Source organism: Trachypithecus francoisi, unplaced genomic scaffold, assembly GCF_009764315.1.
Source record: "Trachypithecus francoisi isolate TF-2019V2 unplaced genomic scaffold, Tfra_2.0 Lachesis_group20, whole genome shotgun sequence".
NCBI lineage: Eukaryota > Metazoa > Chordata > Mammalia > Primates > Cercopithecidae > Trachypithecus > Trachypithecus francoisi.
The window spans coordinates 70,669,150-70,694,162 of record NW_022681466.1 but is presented as its reverse complement, the minus strand read 5'-3'; the positions used below and the strand labels follow the sequence as shown (position 1 = coordinate 70,694,162).

The 25,013-nt window shown below is 49.9% G+C and overlaps 1 protein-coding gene across 2 annotated transcripts in view; it reads right to left on the bottom strand.

The window, feature by feature from the left end:
- Nucleotides 1-23,183, bottom strand: part of PRPF8 (pre-mRNA processing factor 8) — a 38,405-nt gene extending 15,222 nt beyond the window's left edge. The window contains exons 1-24 of one of the 2 annotated variants that reach the window (XM_033185161.1): nucleotides 22,819-22,962; nucleotides 22,509-22,619; nucleotides 21,587-21,755; nucleotides 20,470-20,634; nucleotides 20,163-20,381; nucleotides 19,821-20,033; nucleotides 19,280-19,405; nucleotides 19,077-19,182; nucleotides 17,652-17,842; nucleotides 16,729-16,848; nucleotides 16,456-16,645; nucleotides 16,182-16,301; nucleotides 15,938-16,072; nucleotides 13,397-13,526; nucleotides 12,807-13,003; nucleotides 12,346-12,552; nucleotides 12,048-12,211; nucleotides 11,770-11,896; nucleotides 11,471-11,663; nucleotides 11,004-11,191; nucleotides 10,294-10,532; nucleotides 9,912-10,058; nucleotides 9,525-9,735; nucleotides 9,212-9,328 (exon numbers count right to left, since the gene is read on the bottom strand). In XM_033185161.1, the coding sequence (XP_033041052.1) occupies nucleotides 9,212-9,328; nucleotides 9,525-9,735; nucleotides 9,912-10,058; nucleotides 10,294-10,532; nucleotides 11,004-11,191; nucleotides 11,471-11,663; nucleotides 11,770-11,896; nucleotides 12,048-12,211; nucleotides 12,346-12,552; nucleotides 12,807-13,003; nucleotides 13,397-13,526; nucleotides 15,938-16,072; nucleotides 16,182-16,301; nucleotides 16,456-16,645; nucleotides 16,729-16,848; nucleotides 17,652-17,842; nucleotides 19,077-19,182; nucleotides 19,280-19,405; nucleotides 19,821-20,033; nucleotides 20,163-20,381; nucleotides 20,470-20,634; nucleotides 21,587-21,755; nucleotides 22,509-22,608 (3,774 nt within the window). In that variant the 5' untranslated portion in view covers nucleotides 22,609-22,619; nucleotides 22,819-22,962. Of the gene's footprint in view, nucleotides 1-9,211; nucleotides 9,329-9,524; nucleotides 9,736-9,911; nucleotides 10,059-10,293; nucleotides 10,533-11,003; nucleotides 11,192-11,470; nucleotides 11,664-11,769; nucleotides 11,897-12,047; nucleotides 12,212-12,345; nucleotides 12,553-12,806; nucleotides 13,004-13,396; nucleotides 13,527-15,937; nucleotides 16,073-16,181; nucleotides 16,302-16,455; nucleotides 16,646-16,728; nucleotides 16,849-17,651; nucleotides 17,843-19,076; nucleotides 19,183-19,279; nucleotides 19,406-19,820; nucleotides 20,034-20,162; nucleotides 20,382-20,469; nucleotides 20,635-21,586; nucleotides 21,756-22,508 lie in introns of both variants that reach the window. The other variant, XM_033185162.1, reaches the window with a different exon arrangement.
- Nucleotides 23,184-25,013: the final 1,830 nt, after the last annotated feature.

Below are 25,013 nucleotides of genomic sequence, written 5' to 3'. Positions count from 1 at the left end.
TGTAATCCCAGCACTTTGGGAGGCCGAGACGGGCGGATCACGAGGTCAGGAGATCGAGACCATCCTGGCTAACACGGTGAAACCCCGTCTCTACTAAAAAAAGAAGAAGACAAAGGTCCAGGCCGGGCGCGGTGGCTCACACCTGTAATCCCAACATCGGGAAGCCAAGGCAGGCGGATCAGGAGGTCAGGAGATTGAGACCATCCTGGCTAACACGGTGAAACCCTGTCTCTACTAAAAATACAGAAAAAAAAAAAAAAAAAAAATAGCCGGACATGGTGGCGGGTGCCTGCAGTCCCAGCTACTAGGGAGACTGAGGCAGGAGAATTGCGTGAACCCGGGAGGCGGAGCTTGCAGTGAGCCAAGGTCGTGCCATTGCACTCCAGCCTGAATAACAGGGCAAGACTCCATCTCCAAATAAAAAAAGGGAGAAAGGTCCAAAATTGATAATCTAACCTTTTATCTTAACAAACCAGCAAAGGGATGGCTATGGTAAGAGAAGAAATCAATGCAACAAGGCCAGGCGCAGTGGCTCACACCTATAATCCCAGCACTTTGAGGGCCCGGGGGGTGGATTACCTGAGCTCAGGAATTCAAGACCAGCCTGGGCAACATGGCGAAATTGTCTCTATTCAAAATACAAAGAAAAATCAGCCAGGCATGGCGGCATGTGCCTGCGGTCCCAGCTACTTGGGAGGCTAACGTGGTAGGGTCTCCTGAGCCTGGGAGGCAGAGATTACTGTGAGCTGAGACTGTGACACTGCACAACTTGGGTCACAGAGAACCCATCTCAAAAAAAAAAAAAAAAAAATCAATGCAACAAAAAAGAGAAAAATGAAACCAAAACTGTTTCTTTGAAAAGCTCAATAAAACAAGACAGCAAACCACAAAATATCAAATGATATAGTCAAGACTTTAAGGCAAAAAATGTCTTCTGAATAATTATTGAGGTGAAAGTACGTTGGCCGGAGTTACTATAGTAATATGCTTTGAGCAAATACCATTCAGAGAAGCAAGGAGAAAGGACTGCAGGTGAGATAATAGCTTAAACCCTAACACGAAAGCGAGACTGAGCATCTCACATGTCCACAGGATGAGACAACCAGGCAGATCTACAGAAAGGAGGGGGCCGGGCACGGTGGCTCACGCTTGTAATCCCAGCACTTTGGGAGGCCGAGATGGGCGGATCATAAGGTGAGGAGTTCAAGACCAGCCTGACCAACATAGTGAAACCCTGTCTCTACTAAAAGTACAAAAATTAGCCAGGCATGGAGGCAGGCACCTGTAATCTTAGCTACTCAGGAGGCTGAGGCAGGATTTTTACTTAAACCCGGGAGGCGGAGGTTGCAGTGAGCAGAAATTGTGCCACTACACTCCAGCTTGGGCGACAGAGCAAGACTCCGTCTCAAAAAAAAAAGGAGGGCCAGGGGCCAGGATGGGCTAGATATTGGGGTAAAGGCAAGTGGACAATTCCCATTAGGTTTAGTAAATTCCCTGACTGCACTTGGAATTGCTATGTGTGTAACGGAACACAGTACTTCTGTTGTAGTTAACAGTGCTCTATCCCAGAAGGGGAGGAAGCATAAATTCCTGAGGAGTCCAGTGTTCCTTTACTAAATAGCAGAAATTCCTGGGGGATAAGAGGAGGCAGGAAGGAAAATAATATTTACTCAGGTCTACATGTACTAGGTACCATGGTAAGAAATTTATATACATTATACCTCTTAGGTCTTCATAAAAAAACAAGTTATAGAACTTGTCCATGACATAGCTTTTTTTTTTTGAGATGGAGTCTCACTTTGTCACCCAGGCTGGAGTGCAGTGGCACGATCTCAGCTCACTGCAACCTCCACCTTCGGGGTTCTAGTTATTCTCCTGCCTCAGCCTCCCGAGTAGCTGGGATTACAGGCACATGCCACCACGCCCAGCTAATTTTTGTATTTTTAGTAGAGATGGGGTTTCACCACATTGGTCAGACTCGTCTTGAATTCCTGACCTCGTGATCCGCCTGCCTTGGCCTCCCAAAGTGCTGGGATTACAGGCGTGAGCCACCGTGCATGGCCAATATAGCTTTTTAAACATATTTTTAAAATCTATCTTATATTATTTATTTATTTATTTATTTTTGAGACAGAGTCTCTCTCTGTTGCCCAGGCTGGAGTGCAGTGGCATAATCTTGGCTCACTGAAATCTCTGTCTCCCAGGTTCAAGCAATTCTTCTGCCTCAGCCTCACAAGTAGCTGGGACTACAGGCGCACACTATTACACCATGCTAATTTTTGTATTTTTAGTAGAGACGGACTTTTACCATATTGGCCAGGCTGGTCTCGAACTCCTGACCTCGTGATCCACCCACCTCGGCCTACCAAAGTGCTGGGATTACAGATGGGAGCCACCACATCCAGCCTATTTATTTATTTATTTATTTATTATTTTTGAGACGAAGTGTCGCTCTATTGCTCAGGCCGGAGCGCAGTGGCCGGACCTCAGCTTACTGCAAGTTTCGCCTCCTGGGTTCACGCCATTCTCCTGCCTCAGCCTCCTGAGTAGCTAGGACTACAGGTGCCCGCCACCTCGTCCAGCTAGCTTTTTGTATTTTTTTTTAGTAGAGGTGGGGTGTCACCATGTTAGCCAGGATGGTCTCGATCTCCTGACCTCGTGATCCACCCGTCTCGGCCTCCCAAAGTGCTGGAATTACAGGCATAAGCCACCGCGCATGGCCTATTTATTTATTTTTAAATACAAACAGGATCTTGCTATGTTGCCTAAGCTGGTCTCGAATGCCTGAGTTCAAGCAGTCCTCCCACCTCGACCTCCAAAAGTGCTGGGATTGCAGGCATAAGCCACCATGCCCAGCTTTACCAAGCAATTTACCAAGTAATATGGCTTACTAAATACCCTATTTAATTTAATTCTCACAAAAGCCGTCTGAGCTCGGTCTTATCAGTATCCCTATTTTACAGATGAGGGAATTGAGGCCCAACATGGGCAATTGTCCCAAGATCCCAACTAGTAACATGACAAAGGTATGATGTGAACCCCATCTGACTCTAAAGCCTCTGCTAGAGTCAACTGCTTCCTTACCCTCTCAGCACTCCTCCACTCCTCAGCCTCTAACTTCTTATATCCAGTTCCCTGATCCCTACAATTCTTTCCCAGGCCAATGGCCTCTTCTGCTCTCTCTTCTCTCCCCTCTTCCAGGATCCCAATGGGGTCCAGAACCCTTTTTTTTTTTTTTTTGAGACGGAGTCTCGCTCTGTCGCCCAGGCTGGAGTGCAGTGGCCAGATCTCAGCTCACTGCAAGCTCCGCCTCCCAGGATCACGCCATTCTCCTGCCTCAGCCTCCCAAGTAGCTGGGACCACAGGCGCCCGCCACCACACCCGGCTAATTTTTTGTATTTTTAGTAGAGACGGGGTTTCACCACGTTATCCAGGATGGTCTTGATCTCCTGACTGCCTCGGCCTCCCAAAGTGCTGGGAATCCAGGCGTGAGCCACCGCGCCCAGCTGGGTCCAGCACTCTTGATTCCCGTGCACCCAATCCCTTACCACTCCACAACTGTCTTCTAACAAAACTCTATTCCTTAATCACAGGTATAATCTATCCACCTTCTCCATCCCTGTCACTGCGTAACTGAGTGATTCTGGGAAAAACAAATGCTCACTTAGAGCTGTCTTGCCAAAACCCACCTGAGCTCTCAACACACCTTCCAGTCTCTCTGTTTCTTCAGCAATCATCATACCCTAACACCATCAAATTTACGACACACAACTCTCCCTCACTCCAGCCCAACTCAAGCTGAAAAACTCAAAATCCTGTTAGAGCTTCCCACTAACCTCATCTATATCCACAGCTCTCCGGACCTCTTTCCTGTTAGGTTCAGAGGATTTGTCCTCTGCTTGCTCTTCATTCTATCCATAGTGAGACCCTCTGCACCTCTGCACATCAATTACTCACTTTTCTTTTTTTTTTTCCTCGAGACGGAGTCTTGCTCTGTTGCCGAGGCTGGAGTGCAGTGGCACGATCTCGGCTCACTGTAACCTCCACCTCTCAGGTTCAAGCAATTCTCCTGTCTCAGCCTCCCACGTAGCTGAGATTACAGGCACCCGCCACTGCACCCGGCTAATTTTTTTATTTTTAGTAGAGATGGGGTTTCACCATATTGGCCAGGCTGGTCTTGAACTCCTTACTTAGTGATCCGCCCACCTCGGCCTCCCAAAGTGCTGGGATTACAGGTGGGAGCCACTGCGTCTGGCCAGTTACCACACTTTTCTATTGTACACTGAACTGCTACTGGGCTCCTTAATTAAAACATACTCACGTCACTGCCATTCAAACACTTGCATTGACTTACAGCTCCCGCTAGGTGGCATCTGATGTCCTTCCTGCTCTTCAACTGGCAAACAGACTGTCCTTGCTGTCTCCACTCACTCACTTTCCATGAAGCCTGACCCACTGCCATCTGGCTTCCATCCCTACTATTTCTGTAACAGCTCCTGCTAAGGTCACCAATGACGTCCTAACTGCCAAATCCAATGGCTACTTTTCAGTCCTTATCTAACCCAATGCTCTTAGGCAAATGACACTGCTAAGCATCCGCTCCACTTCTGGACACATGTTCCTGAAGGCCTCGGTGCCAAGACCCAGCACTCTCCCACAGGTTCTGGCCACACTCAATCTCGGTATTCCCCGCAGTTCCAAATCTGTCCCTCTCCTCTTCTCACTCTACACTGTCCCTGGGTGATGTCACTCAGTCTTGAGCTTTCAACGTTTTGCTGATAGACTCCTAAATCTACATTTTTGATCCAGACCTATTCTCCATGCTTCTTCAGATGGCTACTCACCTCGGAACCCCTGAGTTATCCCTGACCGCTCTTCCCTTTCTAGTTGCATTTCTCTCTGGAATGTCAAACTCAATACTTTTTATATCAAATCTCACAGATCATCAATTAAAGAGGCACCACTAAGGGAGCAGGGGGAATCTACACATACGTGTATACATGTACTTAAATATGTATCTTGGAACTGAAGAAAAATGATATAAACAAACGCCTGCTGGACACCTCCATCTGAATGTTCTCAGAACTTCAAACTTTATATATCCTAAACTAGATTTCTCTATCTTCCGTCCTAAACCTGCTCTTGTTCATGTAGTCTTCCGGTCGGTGGCACTAACATCCACCTAGTCATCCATGCCGACATCTGCACATCATTTTTTACTTTTCTTTCAGCATCCCATGACCACAAAGTTCTGCTGATTTTACCTGCTAACTTCTTATCAAACCTGTTCCCCTCTTCCTACCTCTACTTTCACTGCGCTCATCATTTTTACTGATTTATATATTTTTCTGGAGACAGAGTCTCACCCCATTGTCAGGCTGGAGTGCAGTGGTAGGATCTCAGCTCACTGCAACCTCTGTCTCCCGGGTTCAAGCGATTCTCCTGCCTCGGCCTCCTGTGTAGCTGGGATTACAGGCATGCACCACAACGCCCGGCTAATTTACATATTTTAAGTAGAGACAGGGTTTCCCAATGTTGGTCAGGCTGGTCTCAAACTCCTGACCTCAGGTGATCCACCAGCCTGGGCCTCCCAAAGTACTGGGGTTACAGGCGTCAGCCCCCGCACCGGCCTGCTCTCATCGTTTTTTTGTTGTTGTTGTTGTTGTTGTTGTTGAGACGGAGTCTTGCTGTGTCGCCCAGGCTGCAGTGTAGTGGTGTGATCTCAGCTCACTGCAAGCTCCACCTCCCGGGTTCACATCATTCTTCTGCCTCAGCCTCCTGAGGAGCTGGGACTACAGGTGCCTGCCACCACGCCCAGCTAATTTTTCGTATTTTTTAGTAGAAACGGGGTTTCACCATATTAGCCAGGATGGTCTCGATCTCCTGATCTCAGGTGATCCGCCCACCTCGGCCTCCCTAAGTGCTGGGATTACAGGCACGATCATGGCGCCTGGCTGCTCTCATCATTTTTATCTGGACTTCTTCAGTGGTCCCCAAACCTGGTCACCCATCCTATCCTTTCAGGTCCATCTTTCTCACAGCTCCAACAGTGAATCATCTGACACAGAAATCGGACAAAGTCTACATCTGTAATGTGGGAAGTTAAAAATAAAAAGGAAAACAAATCTGACAAAGTCACTCTGTGTTTAAGACCCTTAAATAATTCTTCCTAAGGTGTGCAATGCCCTCCATGATATGGCTCTCCACTATTTATGCAGTCTCATCTCTTAACATTCCCAATTCCACAGTTTACTCCAGCAAACCTTGAACTTTCCATAGTCCCACGTACACCAAGCTAGTTACATCGCCACACTTCTGGCTAAAGGAGCACCCTCCCTCACCTGCCTCATCACATGCTACTTCTTTCAGGAATCCTTTCCTCCTCCACTTCCAAACTGGGCTAGAGAAATCATTAACTCTGGTGCTCTCACAGATTCCCAGACACCGGTTAATCTAAAACCCAAAACGCTCAAAAAGCTGAAACTTTTTGAGTCCCAACATTCTGAGCACCAACATGATGCTCAAGGAAAATGCTCATTGGTGCATTTCAGATTTTGGATTAGGGACGCTGAACCTGTAAGTATAATGAAAATATTTCAAGGCTGGGCACGGCGGCTCACACCTATAAGCCAGCACTATGAGAGGCTAAGGCAGGAGGACTGCTTGAACTCAAGGAGTTTGAGACCAGCCTGGACAAGAGAGTGAGATCCCAGCTCTACAAAAAATTTAAAAATTAGGCCGGGCGCGGTGGCTCACGCCTGTAATCCCAGTACTTTGGGAGGCTGAGGCGGGCGGATCACAAGGTCAGGAGACAGAGACCATCCTGGCTAACAAGGTGAAACCCCATCTCTACTAAAAAAAATACAAAAGCCGGGCGTGGTGGCTCAAGCCTGTAATCCCAGCACTTTGGGAGGCTGAGACGGGCGGATCACGAGGTCAGGAGATCGAGACCATCCTGGCTAACACGGTGAAACCCCGTCTCTACTAAAAAATACAAAAAAATTAGCCGGGCATGGTGGCGGGCGCCTGTAGTCCCAGCTGCTCGGGAGGCTGAGGCAGGAGAATGGCGTGAACTTGGGAGGCGGAGCTTGCAGTGAGCCGAGATCCGGCCACTGCACTCCAGCCTGGGTGACAGAGCAAGACTCCGTCTCAAAAAAAAAAAAAACAAAAAAACAAAAAAACAAAAAATTAGCTGGACGTGGTGTCAGGCACCTGTAGTCCGAGCTACTCGGGAGGCTGAGGCAGGAGAATGGTGTGAACCTGGGAGGCGGAGCTTGCAGTGAGCCGAGATCGCACCACTGCACTGCAGCCTACGTGACAGAGCAAGACTCCGTCCCAAAAAAAAAAAAGAAAAATTTTTTAAATTAGCCAGGCATGGTGGAGTACGCACCTGTGGTCCCAGATACTCGGGAGGCTGAGGTGTGACGATCACTTGAGCCGCAGTGACCTATGATAGCGCCACTGCACTTCAGCCTAAGTGACCGAGTGAGACCCTGTCTCTAATAATAATAATACTGAAAATATTAAAAAAAAAAAAAACCTGAAACCCAAAACATTTCTGGTCCTAAGAATTTTGGATAAAGGAAACTCAACTGTAATGCAATAGTTCTAAAACATAATAGAACGTCTTCTTAACAGAAGTCTTACTAAAAAACAGAAAACATTCTGCACATGTAAATACTGCACATTTTGAAATGTGAAGGTTAGAATGCAAGAAAAATGTTACAGTTGGCCGGGCGCGGTGGCTCAAGCCTGTAATCCCAGCACTTTGGGAGGCCGAGACGGGCGGATCACGAGGTCAGGAGTTCGAGACCATCCTGGCTAACACGGTGAAACCCCGTCTCTACTAACAAATACAAAAAAACTAGCCGGGCGAGGTGGCTGGCGCCTGTTGTCCCAGCTACTTGGGAGGCTGAGGCAGGAGAATGGCGTGAACCGGGAGGCGGAGCTTGCAGTGAGCTGAGATCTGGCCACTGCACTCCAGCTCGGGCGACAGAGCAAGACTCCGTCTCAAAAAAAAAAAAAAAAAAAAAAAAAAAAAAAAAAAAAAAAGGTTACAGTTAAGAATTACTGGCCGGGCGCGGTGGCTCAAGCCTGTAATCCCAGCACTTTGGGAGGCCGAGACGGGCGGATCACGAGGTCAGGAGATCGAGACCATCCTGGCGAACACTGTGAAACCCCGTCTCTACTAACAAATACAAAAAAAAAACTAGCCGGGCGAGGTGGCGGGCGTCTGTAGTCCCAGCTACTCGGGAGGCTGAGGCAGGAGAATGGCGTGAACCCGGGAGGCGGAGCTTGCAGTGAGCTGAGATCCGGCCACTGCACTCCAGCCCCGGCGACAGAGCAAGACTCCATCTCAAAAAAAAAAAAAAAGAATTACTCTAATGGAAACCAGAGTGAGGTAACATTTTTCTTTTTTTTTTTGGAGATAGAGTTTTTGCTCTGTTGCCCAGGATGGAGTGCAATGGTAAGATCTCTGCTCACAGCAACCTCTGCCTCCTGGATTCAAGCAATTCTCCTGCCTCAGCCTCCTAAGTAGCTGGGATTACAGGTACCTGCCACCAGGCCCGGCTAATTTTTGTATTTTTAGCAGAGACGAGGTCTCACCAAGTCAGCCAGGCTGGTCTCAAACTCTTGACCTCAGGTGATCCACCAGCCTCGGCCTCCCAAAGTGCTGGGATTACAGGCGTGAGCCACTGTGCCTGGCCGAGGTAGCTTTTTAAATCTTGCGAAAACTTAAATATACATAGTTCAGAATTCCTCAGATTTTTCTTTCTCGATTCCAGTTGCCTTCAGCTGGGCCTCTTTAGGTAAGTGAAGGAGAAACGAACTCGGAGATGCCTACGAGAGTTGCTTTTTCACAGGTTCTCTATGCCACTGGTTAACATAATTTAGACAAATAAGCCCTGGAGAAAATGCAAAAATAATGCTTTACTGTTCAAAATCATAAATCCAACTTTTACTATTGCCTTAATTTAGAATCATCACAACTCCGTAAGAAGAAGACTGCAGAATTCCTACAAGGAATTCTCAGAAAATAACTATAAAGTGACCTGACATTGTAAGCCGCTACTGCACAGAGCATGGAAACTGGCACACTAAGGAAAGTGGAGAAGGAAGGAGAAGCCGTCAGGGGAAGAAGTGAAAGGGATATGAGATGAGCAGAGGACAGCAGAGGACAAGAGGGAAGCTGGGAATGACGGCCTTGTACCTTGGTGAAGGTGGTGGAGCCAGAGGCCATGAGAATTTGACGCACACGGTTGTGGAAGCGCTGCATTGACTCATCATCCACACGCAGGAAACACTGAGCTGTGCGCTCCTTAGTAACCTAAACCACAAAGTCAAGGTTACTTTGTCTGAGGAACTCCCATAGAAGCAAGAGCCAACTGTGCTCACCACTAAGCCTTTCCACCCAACAAGGCTCCGGTGACTGACAAGGACAAGGGATGCCCGTGTTCCTGGCTCCCACTCACCCAGGAAGTGCAGGCGCGCTCATGTCACTCCCAGCCCCTCCCAGGCTGTACCTCATTCTGCAGGTTCCAGACCCCGTCCTTGTGGGTGAACTCCTCATAGCTGGTGCGGCACTTAGGCAGGATGCGGCACTCGAAGCCACACATGTTGAATAGCAGGTTGGGGTTGTCCTTACTGTACACAGACACGAAGCTGTTCTCCCACTGAACTGTAGTCACTGACCGTGGCAAGCGGTTCTTGATGTCCCAGAATACTGCCCGGCCTCTGCCCACAGAGAACCATATGGTCACATCAGTTTCTTGGAAGGAACTCCCCTTCCAAGGCCAACTGATGATATCCTGCCACAGCCACACGTCTCCCACCCAGGACACAGCCTCAGTATGCCCTCTGGGCCCCTAGCCTATGTTCTTCCAGCTCACACAGCCCCAACCTAGACTCACAAGTTAACATCATGTTTCATGAGGCGCATACGGGCATCTCGGGGCCAGCACTTCTTGTTATTATAGCCAACGATGTTTTCATTGTTGGGGTCAGGGTGCTCTGTCAGGTAACGTTGAATCAGGTCCCGAGCTTCATCTGCTGTGAACCTACACCAGACCAGGTACACTGCTGAGGCCCCAATACACTTGAGATCTGGGACCCCACGGGTCCTCCAGCTCCACAGACGGAGACCTCACCCCATCCTACCCCCACCCTCCCCAGGCTTCATTCCATTTTAAAGCCCCAACAGCAGTTAAGTCAACTCAGGTACAATAGCTGATTTCAGAGGCAAAGCATATGCTTCAGTACCCTGCAGGGCTAGGAATCCAGGCAAGCCCTCACCTGAAAAAAATATGGATGCGATCAATGTATCTGCAGAAGAGACGGATGGGGTGGGCAGCCTCAGTGGCTATGTCCTGGAAACTGAGAAAGTCATTTGGCATCTGAGGGGGCCCAGCCATCTCACTGGCCCGGTGCAATCCCAATACAAGCAAGTCCATCACCAGGCCATAATACTGCACGATGAACGAGGCAAACTGCAGGCCTCTGATAATCCCGTATGAATTCGTATGGTTCATGTCCTAGAAAGAAAGAACTACAATTCTTAACAACCTGAGCCATGTCCCAGGATTCTCCAGGGTCAACCTCTTTTGTTCTCCCCTCGGCAAATTCTATTCCCCTGGCTCCCCTCCAAGGTGGAGTTATGCTCAGTCCCTCAGGCTGGAGTGCAGTGGTGCAATCTCAGCTCACTGCAACCTCCACCTCGTGGGTTCAAGGGATTCTCCCGCCTTAGCCTCCCGAGTAGCTGGGATTACAGGCACCCACCACACCCAACTAATTTTTGTATTTTTTTAAGTAGAGACGGGGGTTTCACCATGTTGGCCAGACTGGTCTCGAACTCCTGACCTTGTGATCCGACCGCCTCAGCGTCCCAAAATGCTGGGATTACAGGCATGAGCCATTGCACCCAGCCTCCCCCGCAGCAAATTCTGAGTCAGTGGGCCAGACAACCATTCCACACACAATTTCGTGCTACTGTGCCTGAGACACACCTTATAGTTGATGACGACATTGTTCTTGGCTGTCATGTAGTCGGCTATGTTGTGGTCCACGATGAGGCGCAGCAGCCTATTGAGCAGGGTCAAGTCGATCTTCTCATACATCTTCTCAAAGCGGGACTCCAGCATGACATTGCACTCGCCTTCACTTGTCTCCCACACGTCCTGCAGGTTATTGATGCCTGAGGAGTAGCAAGGCAGGTCTCCAGCAGGTTAGAAATCCTCTTTCAGGACTAGCCCCACAGTGGCTATCATTACCTTCCATAACCAATCCCACTACCATTCCACGTAGTCATCTGGATTGCTTTGACTATGGGCTTTCCTCAGTTTAACATGAACATTACTTCCTTTTACTACCATGCATCAAGAGAGTAAACCAATCATGCTGCCCAGATGAGAATTTTGACATAGAACTAAATTCATCCCCCGTTCCTCACAGGGCAATCTCAGGAAAGTTCTACCTTGGCACCACTTGTAAACAAGCAGTGGAGGTGGTTCTGTGTCAGCAGGCTTAATCCAGGGTGGGAAGAGGCGGCGCTTGTCGGCTTCATACCACAGGTATTGGTCCAGGTAGGCGTCAGTTATCTTCTCCAGTGGCTCTACGTCGTATACTGGAACCAGGTGGCTATAGAGATCCATGAACTCAATGCCCACCTGTGGGACAAGGAGGCTGGTTCACAACAATCACCTGAGGCTACCTTTAGTTCTACCAAGAATGAAAGGTAGAACCAAAAAAAAAACTTGGGAGGCTCTCACTCACCTCTTTGAAGGCTCTCTGTGTGAGGAGGTGACGCTTGATGCGGGACAGCGCCTCGTGGGGGTTATCGTAGGCCTGCTCGATCAGACCTAGCTCCTCCCTCTGAGACTGGTTCAACCGAGACTTCACACTGATAAGGCAAGGGGAACGGTGAATGGGAAAACCAGGAGGAAGTAAAACCAGAAAAGACAGGGGCTACACCTTCTTTCTTTGGACTCTGAGGATGATGCCATTCCCTGCTGTCACCTTCCCAGCAGGAACCTATCTACCCTAATACTCACCTATAAGCTTCCTTGAGCCGCTCCAATGCCAAGATGAGCAACTTGGTGTCATGCTTATAGGAGAGTGGGGGGAATGGGATGGGTGAGAACCTGCGGCTTTCCAACCAATGCACTGTGGTGGTATATACTGCCACTGCTTCCTCCGCCGTGATGTAAGGCCCATCCTGCAAGGTGGACATGAAATTAGCCTCCCGCTATAGCCCGATCCCCCCAGAACAAGGTTCAGTCACAACTCTGCAGTCCTCCCTCATGCCCACTCCCCCACCACTCACACCCAGCCCAGCCTACTCTGCCCAACCTTCAGGTAGTTGTGCTGCCGCTCCTGTTCTGCCTTCAGATAGAGCCGGGTGAGGCGGCCCAGGTTCTTTTTACACACAGTCTTGTCCACAGTGGCCCCTCGGCGGATCCGTTCTCGGTTGTAGTGAGCAGTGTTGGTCCACCAGTCAGCCTTGGCCTTCACATATCGAAGGATCATATTCTCTATGGGCGTTGGCAGTCCAGGGACCTAAAAGTCCAAAAAGCACAATCAAACTGGGATAAAGCAGGTGCTGTGGTGCACACCTGTAGTCCCGGCTACTCAGGAGGCTGAGGAGGACTGCTCAAGCTCAGGCTTGAGGCCAGCCTAAGCAATACAGCGAGCCCCTCTCTAAAAGGGAAAAGAAGAGAGAGAGGAACCAGATAGCCCCTCATGAGTCCCAAAGTGGTGATCCTAACCTAAAGACGATGTTTACCCCTCCAAGGAAATGGAGAGACACCCACCTTCCAGGGAATGTTGGCTTTCCAGCAGCGCCAGGCTTCACTGAGGTGCTGCAGGATTGTCCGGGCCTTGTTCTGTTTGATTCCCTCAGGCATCATGTCCAGAATATCATGCATCACAGCTGCCCGCAGCTCAAGGTCAAAATGTGACTCCACTCGCTGCTTTGTTACTGTCTTTGCCACCCCCTTTGAGTGTCGACCTAGAAGTAGAGTATCCCAAGGGGATTACAAGCATGATTCCTTGCTTTCAGTAAGGGTCTCTACCTTCATGCCCCTCACTCATTATGGTTACAATAAAATTAGGTATTAACAAAGCGTCCATGTGCCCAGCATATGCAAAAAGATGAGCTACCTTAAACATTCACAACTATGCTTCTGAAGAATGTCCACTCCTGCAAATGCATGATTGCCTCTCAAGGCCCCAGAAGGAAGCCCAAGAAATAGAAAACTAGGTCAGACTCATTTTGAGAACTGGACCTAAAGGCAATCCAGTAGGAAGGGGTGCTCATACAAGAGCAGGGAACAGACTCAAACAAGGGGAGGTAGCTTTGAACCAGTAACAGGAGAAGTTGGACACAGAGAAAACCACTCACCTTCAAACTGCCGGGCCAAGAGGTTGCCCAGCCATCGTTCTAACAAAGGGGTAATGCCACGCATGAAAAACAGCCAGACTCGCCAACCGGCAGCCCAGAAGCCACAGCCAGGACCCTTCCCTACAGGACCCTATGATCCCAAGCAGAAGTTAAGAACACAAGTTAGCAATGCATTTCAACAGCAACTGAAACCGGGGCAGAAGTGGGGCATATATGTATAATAAACATATAAACGAATATATGGATGGCAACAGAGGGGTAAAAAGAAAAAAAAAACTCTGGGTCCTCAACATCTAAACAACATCTAAAACAAAAGGGTAAATGAGAAACCTTAAGGCAAAAACTAGGAACTAAGATTGCCCATGTGAATTTAAAGGGGGTAGTAAGGGCCGGGTGCGGTGGCTCAAGCCTGTCATCCCAGCACTTTGGAGGCCAAGACGGGCAGATCACGAGGTCAGGAGATCGAGAATGTCCTGGCTAACACGGTGAAACTCTGTCTCTACTAAAAAAAATACAAAAAACTAGCTGGGTGAGGTGGCGGGCGCCTGTAGTCCCAGCTACTCGGGAGGCTGAGGCAGGAGAATGGCGTAAACGCGGGAGGCGGAGCTTGCAGTGAGCTGAGATCCAGCCACTGCACTTCAGCCTGGGTGACAGAGCGAGACTCCGTCTCAAAAAAAAAATAAAAATAGGCCGGGCGCGGTGGCTCAAGCCTGTAATCCCAGCACTTTGGGAGGCCGAGACGGGCGGATCACGAGGTCAGGAGATCGAGACCATCCTGGCTAATACGGTGAAACCCTGTCTCTACTGAAAAATACAAAAAAAAACTAGCCGGGCGACGAGGCAGGCGCCTGTAGTCCCAGCTACTCGGGAGGCTGAGGCAGGAGAATGGCGTAAACCCGGGAGGTGGAGCTTGCAGTGAGCTGAGATCCGGCCACTGCACTCCAGCCTGGGTGGCAGAGCGAAACTCCGTCTCAAAAAAATAAAAATAAATAAAAAAAATAAAAATAAAAATAGGCCGGGCGCGGTGGCTCAAGCCTGTAATCCCAGCACTTTGGGAGGCCGAGACGGGTGGATCACGAGGTCAGGAGATCGAGACCATCCTGGCTAACACGTTGAAACCCCGTCTCTACTAAAAAATACAAAAAACTAGCCGGGCGTGGTAGCGGGCGCTGTAGTCCCAGCTACTCGGGAGGCTGAGGCAGGAGAATGGCGTAAACCCAGGAGGCAGAGCTTGCAGTGAGCTGAGATCAGGCCACTGCACTCCAGCCTGGGTGACAGAGCGAGACTCCGTCTCAAAAAAAAAATAATAAAAATAAAAATAAAAATAAAAATAAAAAATAAAGGGGTAGTAAGGATACACTCATAGCTGGTCTCCAAATAGGTCCCTGGAAAGAGCCCTGTCTAAATGTATAAATGAAAAAAGATGTGAGAAAGTAAGTCCAGTGAGGCTGGGTACAGTGGCTCAAGCTGGTAATCCCAGCACTTTGGGAGACCAAAGAGGGTGGATCACCTGAGGTCAAGAGTTCAAGACCAGCCTGGCTAACACAGTGAAACCCCACCTCTACTAAAAATTCAAAAATTAGCCAAGCATGGTGGTGTGTGCCTGTAGTCCCAGCTACTCAGGAGGCTGAAGCAGGAGAATCGCTTGAACCTGGGAGGCGGAGATTGTGGTGAGCTGAGATCGTGCCATTGCATTCCCCCGGGGCAACAGAGCAAGACAGTCTCAAAAAAAAAAAACACAGATTAAAAAAAAAGGCTGGCCGGGCGCGGTGGCTCAAGCCTGTAATCCCAGCACTTTGGGAGGCCGAGACGGGCGGATCACGAGGTCAGGAGATCGAGACCATCCTGGCTAATACGGTGAAACCCCGTCTCTACTAAAAAATACAAAAAACTAGCCGGCGACGAGGCGGGCGCCTGTAGTCCCAGCTACTCGGGAGGCTGAGACAGGAGAATGGCCTGAACCCGGGAGGCGGAGCTTGCAGTGAGCTGAGATCCGGCCACTGCACTCCAGCCTGGGCGGCAGAGCAAGACTCCGTCTCAAAAAAAAAAAAAAAAAAGGCTAGGCGCGGTGGCTCAAGCCTGTAATCCCAGCACTTTGGGAGGCCGAGACGGGCGGATCACGAGGTCAGCAGATCGAGACCATCCTGGCTAACACGGTGAAACCCCGTCTCTACTAAAAAATACAAAAAACTAGCCGGGTGAGGTGGAGGGCGCCTGTAGTCCCAGCTACTCCGGAGGCTGAGGCAGGAGAATGGCATAAACACGGGAGGCGGAGCTTGCAGTGACCTGAGATCCAGCCACTGCACTCCAGCCCGGGCAACAGAGCAAGACTCCGTCTCAAAAAAAAAAAAAAAAAAAATAGCTAGGTGTGGTGGCGGGCACCTGTAATCCCAGCTGCTCGGGAGGCTGAGGCAGGAGAATTGCTTGAACCCAGGAGGCAGAGGCTGCAATGAGCTGAGATCGTGCCATTGCACTCCAGCCTGAGCGACAAGAGTAAGACTCTGTTTCAAAGAAAGTAAGCCACTAGAGTCAGGGTCTCACCGTGTTGAAACGATAATAGATGAGATGCTTCAGGTCCTTGCACATGCGAATCTGTCGCATCAGCTTGTATTTGTATCGATACATGCCCGTCAACTGCCCAACATGGGCAAATATATACTGCAATCCATCCGCCAGCTGCAAGACAATTGCCCTGTCAGACCTGGAGCTTAAACCAGCTCCATGGTCAGCACAGGCTTCCTCCAGCCTCCTCACCCAGGCAGGGGTTGGGAATACCTAACCTCACCTGGAAGGCATCCACATTGCCCAGCCGATACTGCACGTGACTGTCCACCACCAGCTTAGTCAAACGCAGAACTTCCCGACACAGGTGGAAAGCATTCCCAAAACGCGATTTCTTTCTTTCCTGGAGAGGATGCAAAAACAAACAAACAAAAAAACCCAGAAAGAACATGAATGAGCAACGGACCCAACTGGATGTATGCCTTCATCAGCAGCCAGAGCACAAACAGCTGTCCGTCCCTGACACCCAGGAGGCCCCTCGGGTCCAATGCAGGCACCTTGGTGGTGAGCGTTTTCACGGGCTTGAGGTTGAAGTTGTAGTCCAGGTGCAGGTAGTTGAGGTTTTTGCGGTGAATGAGGAGGTTGAGCATGTTATAGCCCTGGCGGCAAACCTGGAGCCCAACCTCCACCCAGTCCAGCTTTGTGGACTGAAAGAATTTGGTGGCTTTGAAGGAGCGGAACAGATACCTGAGGTGGGAACATGGAGAGTGAGAGTCAGCCTACTGGTATCTCTGGAACCCAAGTCTGCACAGGGCCCCGGGGCACCTCACCTCTTCTTCTGAGCCTTCGGAGGCCGGTGCTTCAGGGCATTCAGCACGTAGTACTTAAGCAGCTTCTGGTAGGAGACCCTCACTTTCACAGGCTGCCCGGCAGGACAGTGCTCCCGATACCTGGGAAAATAAGCCCACCAGAGTTCAGCCATCGCTTCCTTTTTTTTTTTTTTTTTTGAGACGGAGTCTCGCTGTCGCCCAGGCTGGAGTGCAGTGGCTGGATCTCAGCTCACTGCAAGCTCCGCCTCCCAGGTTCACGCCATTCTCCTGCCTCAGCCTCCCGAGTAGCTGGGACTACAGGTGCCCACCACCTCGCCCGGCTAGTTTTTGTATTTTTTAGTAGAGACGGGGTTTCACCGTGTTAGCCAGGATGGTCTTGATCTCCTGACCTCGTGATCCGCCCGTCTCGGCCTCCCAAAGTGCTGGGATTACAGGCTTGAGCCTCCATGCCCGGCCGCCATCGCTTCTTCCAGCCACTCTGCTAAAGAAGGCAAGCCTTGGGTAGTCTGCCACTTTTATGAAAAAAAAAATTTTTAGGCTGGGCGCGGTGGCTCAAGGCTGTAATCCCAGCACTTTGGGAGGCCGAGACGGGCGGATCACAAGGTCAGGAGATCAAGACCATCCTGGCTAACATGGTGAAACCCCGTCTCTACTAAAAAATACAAAAAACTAGCCGGGCGAGGTGGCGGGTGCCTGTAGTCCCAGCTACTCGGGAGGCTGAGGCAGGAGAATGGCGTGAATCCGGGAGGCGGAGCTTGCAGTGAGCTGAGATCCGGCCACTGCACTCCAGCCTGGGCGACAGAGCGAGACTCCGTCTCAAAAAGAAAAAAAAAATTTTTTAAGAAAGGCTACATGCCCACCTAGTTGGAGTCTTTTCTCCTATATATCCACTATTGTTCCCCCGCCCCAGGGAGAAACCTTACCAGTTCTTGACAAGCGGTATGTCCAGGGCCCGACGGGTGCGACCAGAGCGTAGGTTGAAGGGCCGTGGGGCCCAGAGCAGGGCAATGCCATTGGCTGTATTGTCTGTATAGAGGGGTGTGTCCTTCAGGAAGGGCTCCACAAACTCCGGGAGCTCAAATTCCTCATCATCATCCGGCAACGGTTCCTGGCTCTGAAAAAGGAATCCCTCTAAGGGTTTAGTTCCTGCTAAACTAGGCACAGACTTAAGAGGGACATCATCTGGGGCCAAGCACAAAGCCTGTATCTGCCATGGAAACTGGACTGTCCGACAGAAGCAGCCCTGAAGTGCTAGCGCAAAGGAAAGCAAGGGAGCAAAGCACAAGACAGGGACGCCAGGAAAGCAGGTGTCACTTCTCACACCCCAACTGGCTCACCAACAGAAAGCCTCCCAATGGAGCCCCAACACCACAGCAGCCAACACTGCAATCACCTCCACCCAAGCTCCAAACACTGGGCTTGGACACAACGGAACACAAATGAACATCGAAAACATTATGGTGAGCTTAAGAAGCCAGCCACTGAAGACTACACAGTATATGATTCTGTTTCATTCTATCATATGAAATGTGTAGAACAGGCAAATCTACAGACAGCAAGTAGATTAGTGGTTGCGTAAGAAAGTTGGGGAGAAATGGAGAGTAACTGCTAAGGGTTTCTTTCTCAAGTAATGAAAATATTCTCAAATTGCATGTCATGACAGTTGGGACAACTCTGAGAATAAACTAAAAACCACCAAATTGGCCGGGCGCGGTGGCTCAAGCCTGTAATCCCAGTACTTTGGGAGGCCGAGGCGGGCGGATCACGAGGTCAGGAGATCGAGACCATCCTGGCTAACATGGTGAAACCCCGTCTCTACTAAAAAATACAAAAAACGAGCCGGGCGAGGTGGCGGGCGCCTGTAGTCCCAGCTACTCGGGAGGCTGAGGCAGGAGAATGGCGTAAACCCGGGAGGCGGAGCTTGCAGTGAGCTGAGATCCGGCCACTGCACTCCAGCCCGGGCTACAGAGCGAGACTCCGTCTCAAAAAAAAAAAAAAAAAGTACCAAATTACACACTTTAAATGGGTAACTTGTATGGTATGTTAACTACATCTCAATATAAAGACTATTATTCAAACAAATATAATAGAGACAGACCAGGACAGATTATCTAGAGCACCCAACAGGAGAACCATAAAGTCCAGAAGGATAATCACAGAAACTAGGATTATACCAATGACATGTTTTAAGGCAAATGCTAAATTCTCAAATTCGCTTATAGCTCAAGGGGAATACTTAGCAAGATGGAAAACATGTCTCCCTCCACTTGAGTGTTCAGTAACATTTCAGTCGACCTCAGGCATTTCTCCTAGAATCGCTGAGGGAAAGTGTCCCTTCCCTTCCTCACCTTGACCGAGTGCCTGTGGGAGATTGGGTTGATCAAAGGGTCAAAGTAGAAAGCTGGCAAATCAGGATCCTCAGTTTTGATGAATACAACGTTGGGAGTATGGTACCTAAAACGAAAGGAAGAGTCAGCCAAAGTTTTCCTGCCCTGGCCCAACCTAAACACCAGCCTTCTCCTTTCCAACTGTTGTGTTCCAAGTCTCTTACCAGGTGAGGTGGACATGGTGTGGAAGATTGTTGTACAGGTAAGGAAAAGCAATCTTGTATTCAGTGCGGATAGGCTGCCGGATGATAATCTTGTTAATATCATTGAATTCATTCCAGTCTTCATCCCTAGGGTACAATATCAAGAATAAGCAGACTTTTTTTTTTTTGAGAAGGGTCTCATTCTATCACCCAAACTGGAATGCAATGGCATGATCATGGTTCACTGCAGCTGCGACCTCCTGGGCTCAGACAATCCTCCCACAGCTCAGCCTCCCAAGTAACTGAGACTACACGAAGCTGCGAGTGCCACAACACCCAGCAAAATTTTGGTAAAGACAGGGCTCTGCCATGTTGCCCAGGCTGGACTCAAACTTCTGGGCTTAAGCAATCCTCCTGCCCCAGCTTCCCAATGTGATGGGATTACAGCGTGAGCCACTGCACCTGGCGCAGACTAATTTGGAAGTTATATCAGGACTTTAAGGATCAAGATTACATTTTATCCAACTCAAAATGTCTAAAACCCCTAATCTCTCCAACTCACTGTAGGTTGATGTCTCGAACAAGAGGTTCAAATTTGGGGCCTCCAGGAATGGCCATATTGAGTGCCTTGGATGTAAAGAAGGCCTTCAAATCAAACAGGTAGAAGTAGTTGTCATCCACCAAGTCTGTCAGGAGCTGATTAGCCAGGCGGTAGAGAGTCGACATCATAGGTAGTGTGAACTGCCAGCGCTGGTAAGTGGAGCCATTTACATACCTAGGGTAAAAAATGAAAGGCCCACCTCAAGTAAGCAGCTAGACAAACCATACCACCTACTGATCTCCCAGGACTCCCTCCGGGTTTCTGGAACTCCTCCCAGGAGTAGTATCTCCATCTATCACTCACTTCCTGCTGTCCCTCAATGGCTGGTGGTCATAAAACCAGTCCAACACAGGGGCGTCCTCCTCAGGGTCCAGCTCTAGCTGAATGGCCTCCAGTGGCTCAACATCTAGGATGTTGTCAGCATAGTCCAAGGGCGGCTCCTCATCATCAAAAGGGGGAAAACGCATCCTCTTGAAATGCCTCCTATCTCTTTTTTCTCGGCGCATCATAATCCACATTGACCTGGAAGGCAAGAACATCACACAACCATTTCTACCCACTGCCCCCCAATCACCACCACCACCGCCCACCATATTTCAGCCTTTCTCACCCCCACTGGGAGATGTAGACAGGTTCAATAACCCAGGGAATCTCATTGACGAAGGAAATGGCTCCAGTGATGTGGTACAGCACAGGCACATCCCGAATCTGCTCCCAAGGCATAGGCATGTTCTCTAGGAGTTTGAGGACTGCGTGGGGCATGTACTTTAGGGCACTGGCACATTAGAAAAAGAGAAGGCTATTAGAAATGACGAGGTGTTCTGCTACCTGTCCCAGGCAGAGAAGCCACACGTTCATGTTCCACAGTAAATCCTACCTTACAATCCAAACTCCCAGACGTAGCCCATAGGCCCTTCCTAACCAGAAACCCTGCCTCTCCCTCTCCAACTTCACCTTGCACCGCTCTTCTTAAATGTCATAGTCCCAAAATGCTGGTATCAGCTCCTCTAAATCAACGGCTATCCCTCTGGAGACAGCTTTGTGGCTGTCTCACATCCTATCCCCTCAGTATCTTCTCATAAATCATAATAAAGTATTCACCATACTTCACTATCGCCAGTTGTCTCATCTCTGTCATACCACTAGACTGCACACTGCAGAAAGGCGGAGATTGTTAACCTCTGCTCGCTACTATACCCCTAGCAGCCAACACAGTTCTCAAACTATTTTTTGAAATAAACAAAACTTCCAGTTCATTACACGGCAAACATTTTTGTGTCCAAATAGAACGGGAATCTGCTAAGACATCTGTACCTGTACCCACCCAGTTTACAGCCACAGAAAAACAGCAGTAGGGATACCGCTGAAATTAAATACCCTAAACACAGAATTCAGGTCCCTGAGGAGTGACAGGCTGCCACTATGCACAGTATCCCACTCTAGGCTTCAACCAGCTCAACGACAGGGACATCTTATAATAGCATCAACGGGACAAATTAAAGTCCCAGTCCCAGATCAGGAACAGAAGGGAAACAGACTGCATAAGTGGAAGATGTAGAAATTATCAGAGACTCCTACTGGTTTTCCCCTTTCTCTTATATCCACCAAGATGAGCTGTCAAAGCAGCGTCCTGTTCCAAAATGACAGAGCATCTATCCAAGACTGTGGGACAGGGAAAAGGGAAAAGGGCCAAATTCCAAATGAAATTATTTCAGGATGTTCCTTACCCCAAGTAAACCCTTTTGTCATGGCGGAACTTTCTGTTGGTCATGTCTCCATGGTCTCGAATGATCTTCCTGACATGTTCTGGGGGCATGTCTTCCTTCTGGGCATCCACAAACCCAAACTTCCGCTTTTCTGCATAGCGCTTCGCCTGCAATTGCTGCCATTTTCGAGCTACAAAGGCACCTCAGTTTAAAAGACTGCACACCCTCAGCCTAATCCTCTTCACCTCTTGCCCTAGGGTAAGCTCCTGTCAGTGAGTGTGACAGAGGAGCAGGCATCCAGCAGGAAGAAGCACTCCTTGCCAATTCCCTTACCATTTTACTCTATTTTTCCCTTCATCACATTTATCACTATCTGACTTTTTCTTTTTGAGACGTTGTTTCGCTCTGCCACCCAGGTTGGAGTGCAACGGTGTGATCTCAGCTCACTCCAACCTCTGCCTCCCGGGTTCAAGCCATTCTCCCGCCTCAACCTCCCCAGTAGCTGGGATTATAGACAGGTGCCACCACACACGACTAATTTTTGTATTTTTAGTAGAGACGGGGTTTCACCATGTTGGCCAGGCTGGTCTCGAACTCCCGACCTCAGGTGATCCGCCCGCCTGGATCTCCGAAAGTGCTGGGATCACAGGCGTGAACCACTGCGCCCGGCCTGACGTTTTTATTACAGATCCTCGAGGTTCTGTTACCATCTATCTCTCCCGCTGTAATTTAAACCCCGTAAGGATAGGAATTTTGCCCCCATCACTACTGGATCAGCGCTTGCGGATAACACGCGCTTAAAATGACTTGATAAAAAGTTAAATGGGGCTAACAAGGGAATTGTCACCTCAGGAGCGGCCCAAACGGGGAGGGTCCCCAGCCACCTGCGCGCGCGAACACCCGCCCAGCCTCCGGCCCGCGCGCCGCTCCACACTCGACTCACCTTTCTCCTGCAGCTTCTCCTCCGACATGTAGTCCGGTAGCGGGGCTAGAGGGCCGGGCACCGGGTTACCCGGCCCTCGGTAAGGAAATACTCCGGCCATACCCGGAGAATCTGGACGGCGGCGGGACAGAAAAATTCACTAACCACAGGCCCGGGCCCACAAGAAGCGCAGCAGAAAGGCGTCCGGGGACCCCGGCCTGCAATCCCGCCACACGGAGTGCATCCAGCCCCGCCCGGCCTAACCCCTTCAGTCACTCAGCCCGACCCGACCACGCCTCCCGCAGCCCGGCCTTAAACGCCTGCCACGCACCCCACAGCCCTTCACACAGGAGGCCGCTTTCTCGGCAGCGCAATGGCGGCCAGTCTGCGTCCGCTCCGCGTTCCCAGCGCCGGAAAGTGCGCAACCCGAGTTCAGCAGTTGATCCAATCGGCGCAGAGGTGCTCAGATGGATTGGCAAAGTGGCCAATTAGAGTGGCATACTGCGCTGAGGAGGCGGGCCCACAGGCGGAAAGGCTTTGAATACAAGGGGGTGTGGTCGGGGAAGCCCCGCCTCCCACCTTTCCGAGGCTGTTTCTGGGGCCCCCAACAGACCTCAGCGTGCGATAGGCTCCTGGCGTCGCCCTGCAAGAGACCGAAGTCTGGAGGCTTTTAATAAATTTGCCAAGATTGCGCGTTGTACGATGTCTGTGGTCATCAATGTATACGTGCAATGCAATACTAGCTCCAGGACAGTCATTTGTTCGTGCATTCATTCATTTAACCATCTTTTATTGAGTGCCCACTGTCTACCGAGGACGAGGGATAAAGCAGGAAAAAAGCAACCAGAAGAGTTCACAGGGAAGCAGAAAGGCAGACAAGAATCAACACCTTGGCGGGGGGCGGTAGCTCACGCCTGGAATCGCAGCCCTTTGGGAGGCCGAGGCAGGCGGATCGCTTAAGGCCAGGAGTCCAAGGCCAGCCTGGCCAACATGGTGAAACCCCCTCTCTACTAAAAATACAAAAATTAGCTGGGCGTGTTGGCACGCACCTGTAGTCCCAGCTACTCGGGAGGCTGAGGCAGGAGAATCGCTTGAACCCAGGAGGCAGAGGTTGCAGTGAGCCGAGATCATGCCATTGCACTCCAGCCTGGGTTACAGAGCGAGACTCCTGTCTCAAAAAAAAAAAAAAAAAGTCTGAAATTCCCACCAAGTTTATTGTGGAGGATGCAGAGGAATTGTAACCCATACAGCCCCTCAATCTAGTTGAGAATTTACAAATCAAAGTGAAATAATTAGTTTTTGTTTTTGTTTTTGTTTTGTTTTTTTGAGACGGAGTCTCGCTCTGTCGCCCAGGCTGGAGTGCAGTGGCTGGATCTCATCTCACTGCAAGCTCTGCCTCCCGGGTTTATGCCATTCTCCTGCCTCAGCCTCTGGAGTAGCTGGGACTACAGGCGCCCGCCACCTCGCCCGGCTAGATTTTTGTATTTTTTAGTAGAGACGGGGTTTCACCGTGTTAGCCAGGATGGTCTTGAGCTCCTGCCTCGTGATCCGCCCGTCTCGGCCTCCCAAAGTGCTGGGATTACAGGCTTGAGCCACCGCACCCGGCCTTCAAAGTGAAATAATTAGAAAAAAAATGCAAAGGATGTCAATGTGCTTTCAGAACGGTAAAAATTTAAAAACAATTCCTTTTGTTTTTTTTGAGACAAGGTCTCACTCTGTTGCCCAGACTGGAGTGCAATGGCGCAATCTCAGTTCACCACAACCTCCACCTCCCAGGCTCGAGCGATTCCCCTGCCTCAGCCTCCAGAGTAGCTGGATTACAGGCAGGTGCCACTACTGCCAGCTAATTTTTGTATTTTTAGTAGAGACAGCGTTTCACTATATTGGCCAGGCTGGTCTCCAACTCCTGACCTCACGAAATCCTCCTGCCTCGGCCCTCCCAAAGTGCCAGGATTACAGGCATGAGCCACCATGCCCGGCCTAAAAACTATTTTTTTTTTTTTTTTTTTTTGAGACGGAGTCTCGCTCTGTCGCCTGGGCTGGAGTGCAGTGGCGCAATCTCAGCTCACTGCAAGCTCTGCTGCCTCCCGGGCTCACGCCATTCTCCTGCCTCAGCCTCCCTAGAAGCTGGGACTACAGGCGCCCGCCACCACGTCCGGCTAATTTTTTTGTATTTTTAGTAGAGACGGGGTTTCACCGTGTTCGCCAGGATGGTCTTGATCTCCTGACCTCGTGATCCGCCCGACTCCGCCTCCCAAAGTGCTGGGATTAACAGGCGTGAGCCACCGCGCCCGGCAAAACTATTTTTAATGCAATGGGGAGTTTGGGCAAGGGCTGGCTAAGTGACTTATCCAGGCATACATACTCAGCTAGTCTGTAGCACGGCCAGAATCAGAATCGAGGTCTTTTTTTTTTTTTTTTTTTTTGAGACGGAGTCTCGCTCTGTCGCCCAGGCTGGAGTGCAGTGGCCGGATCTCAGCTCACTGCAAGCTCCACCTCCTGGGTTCAAGTAATTCTTCTGCCTCA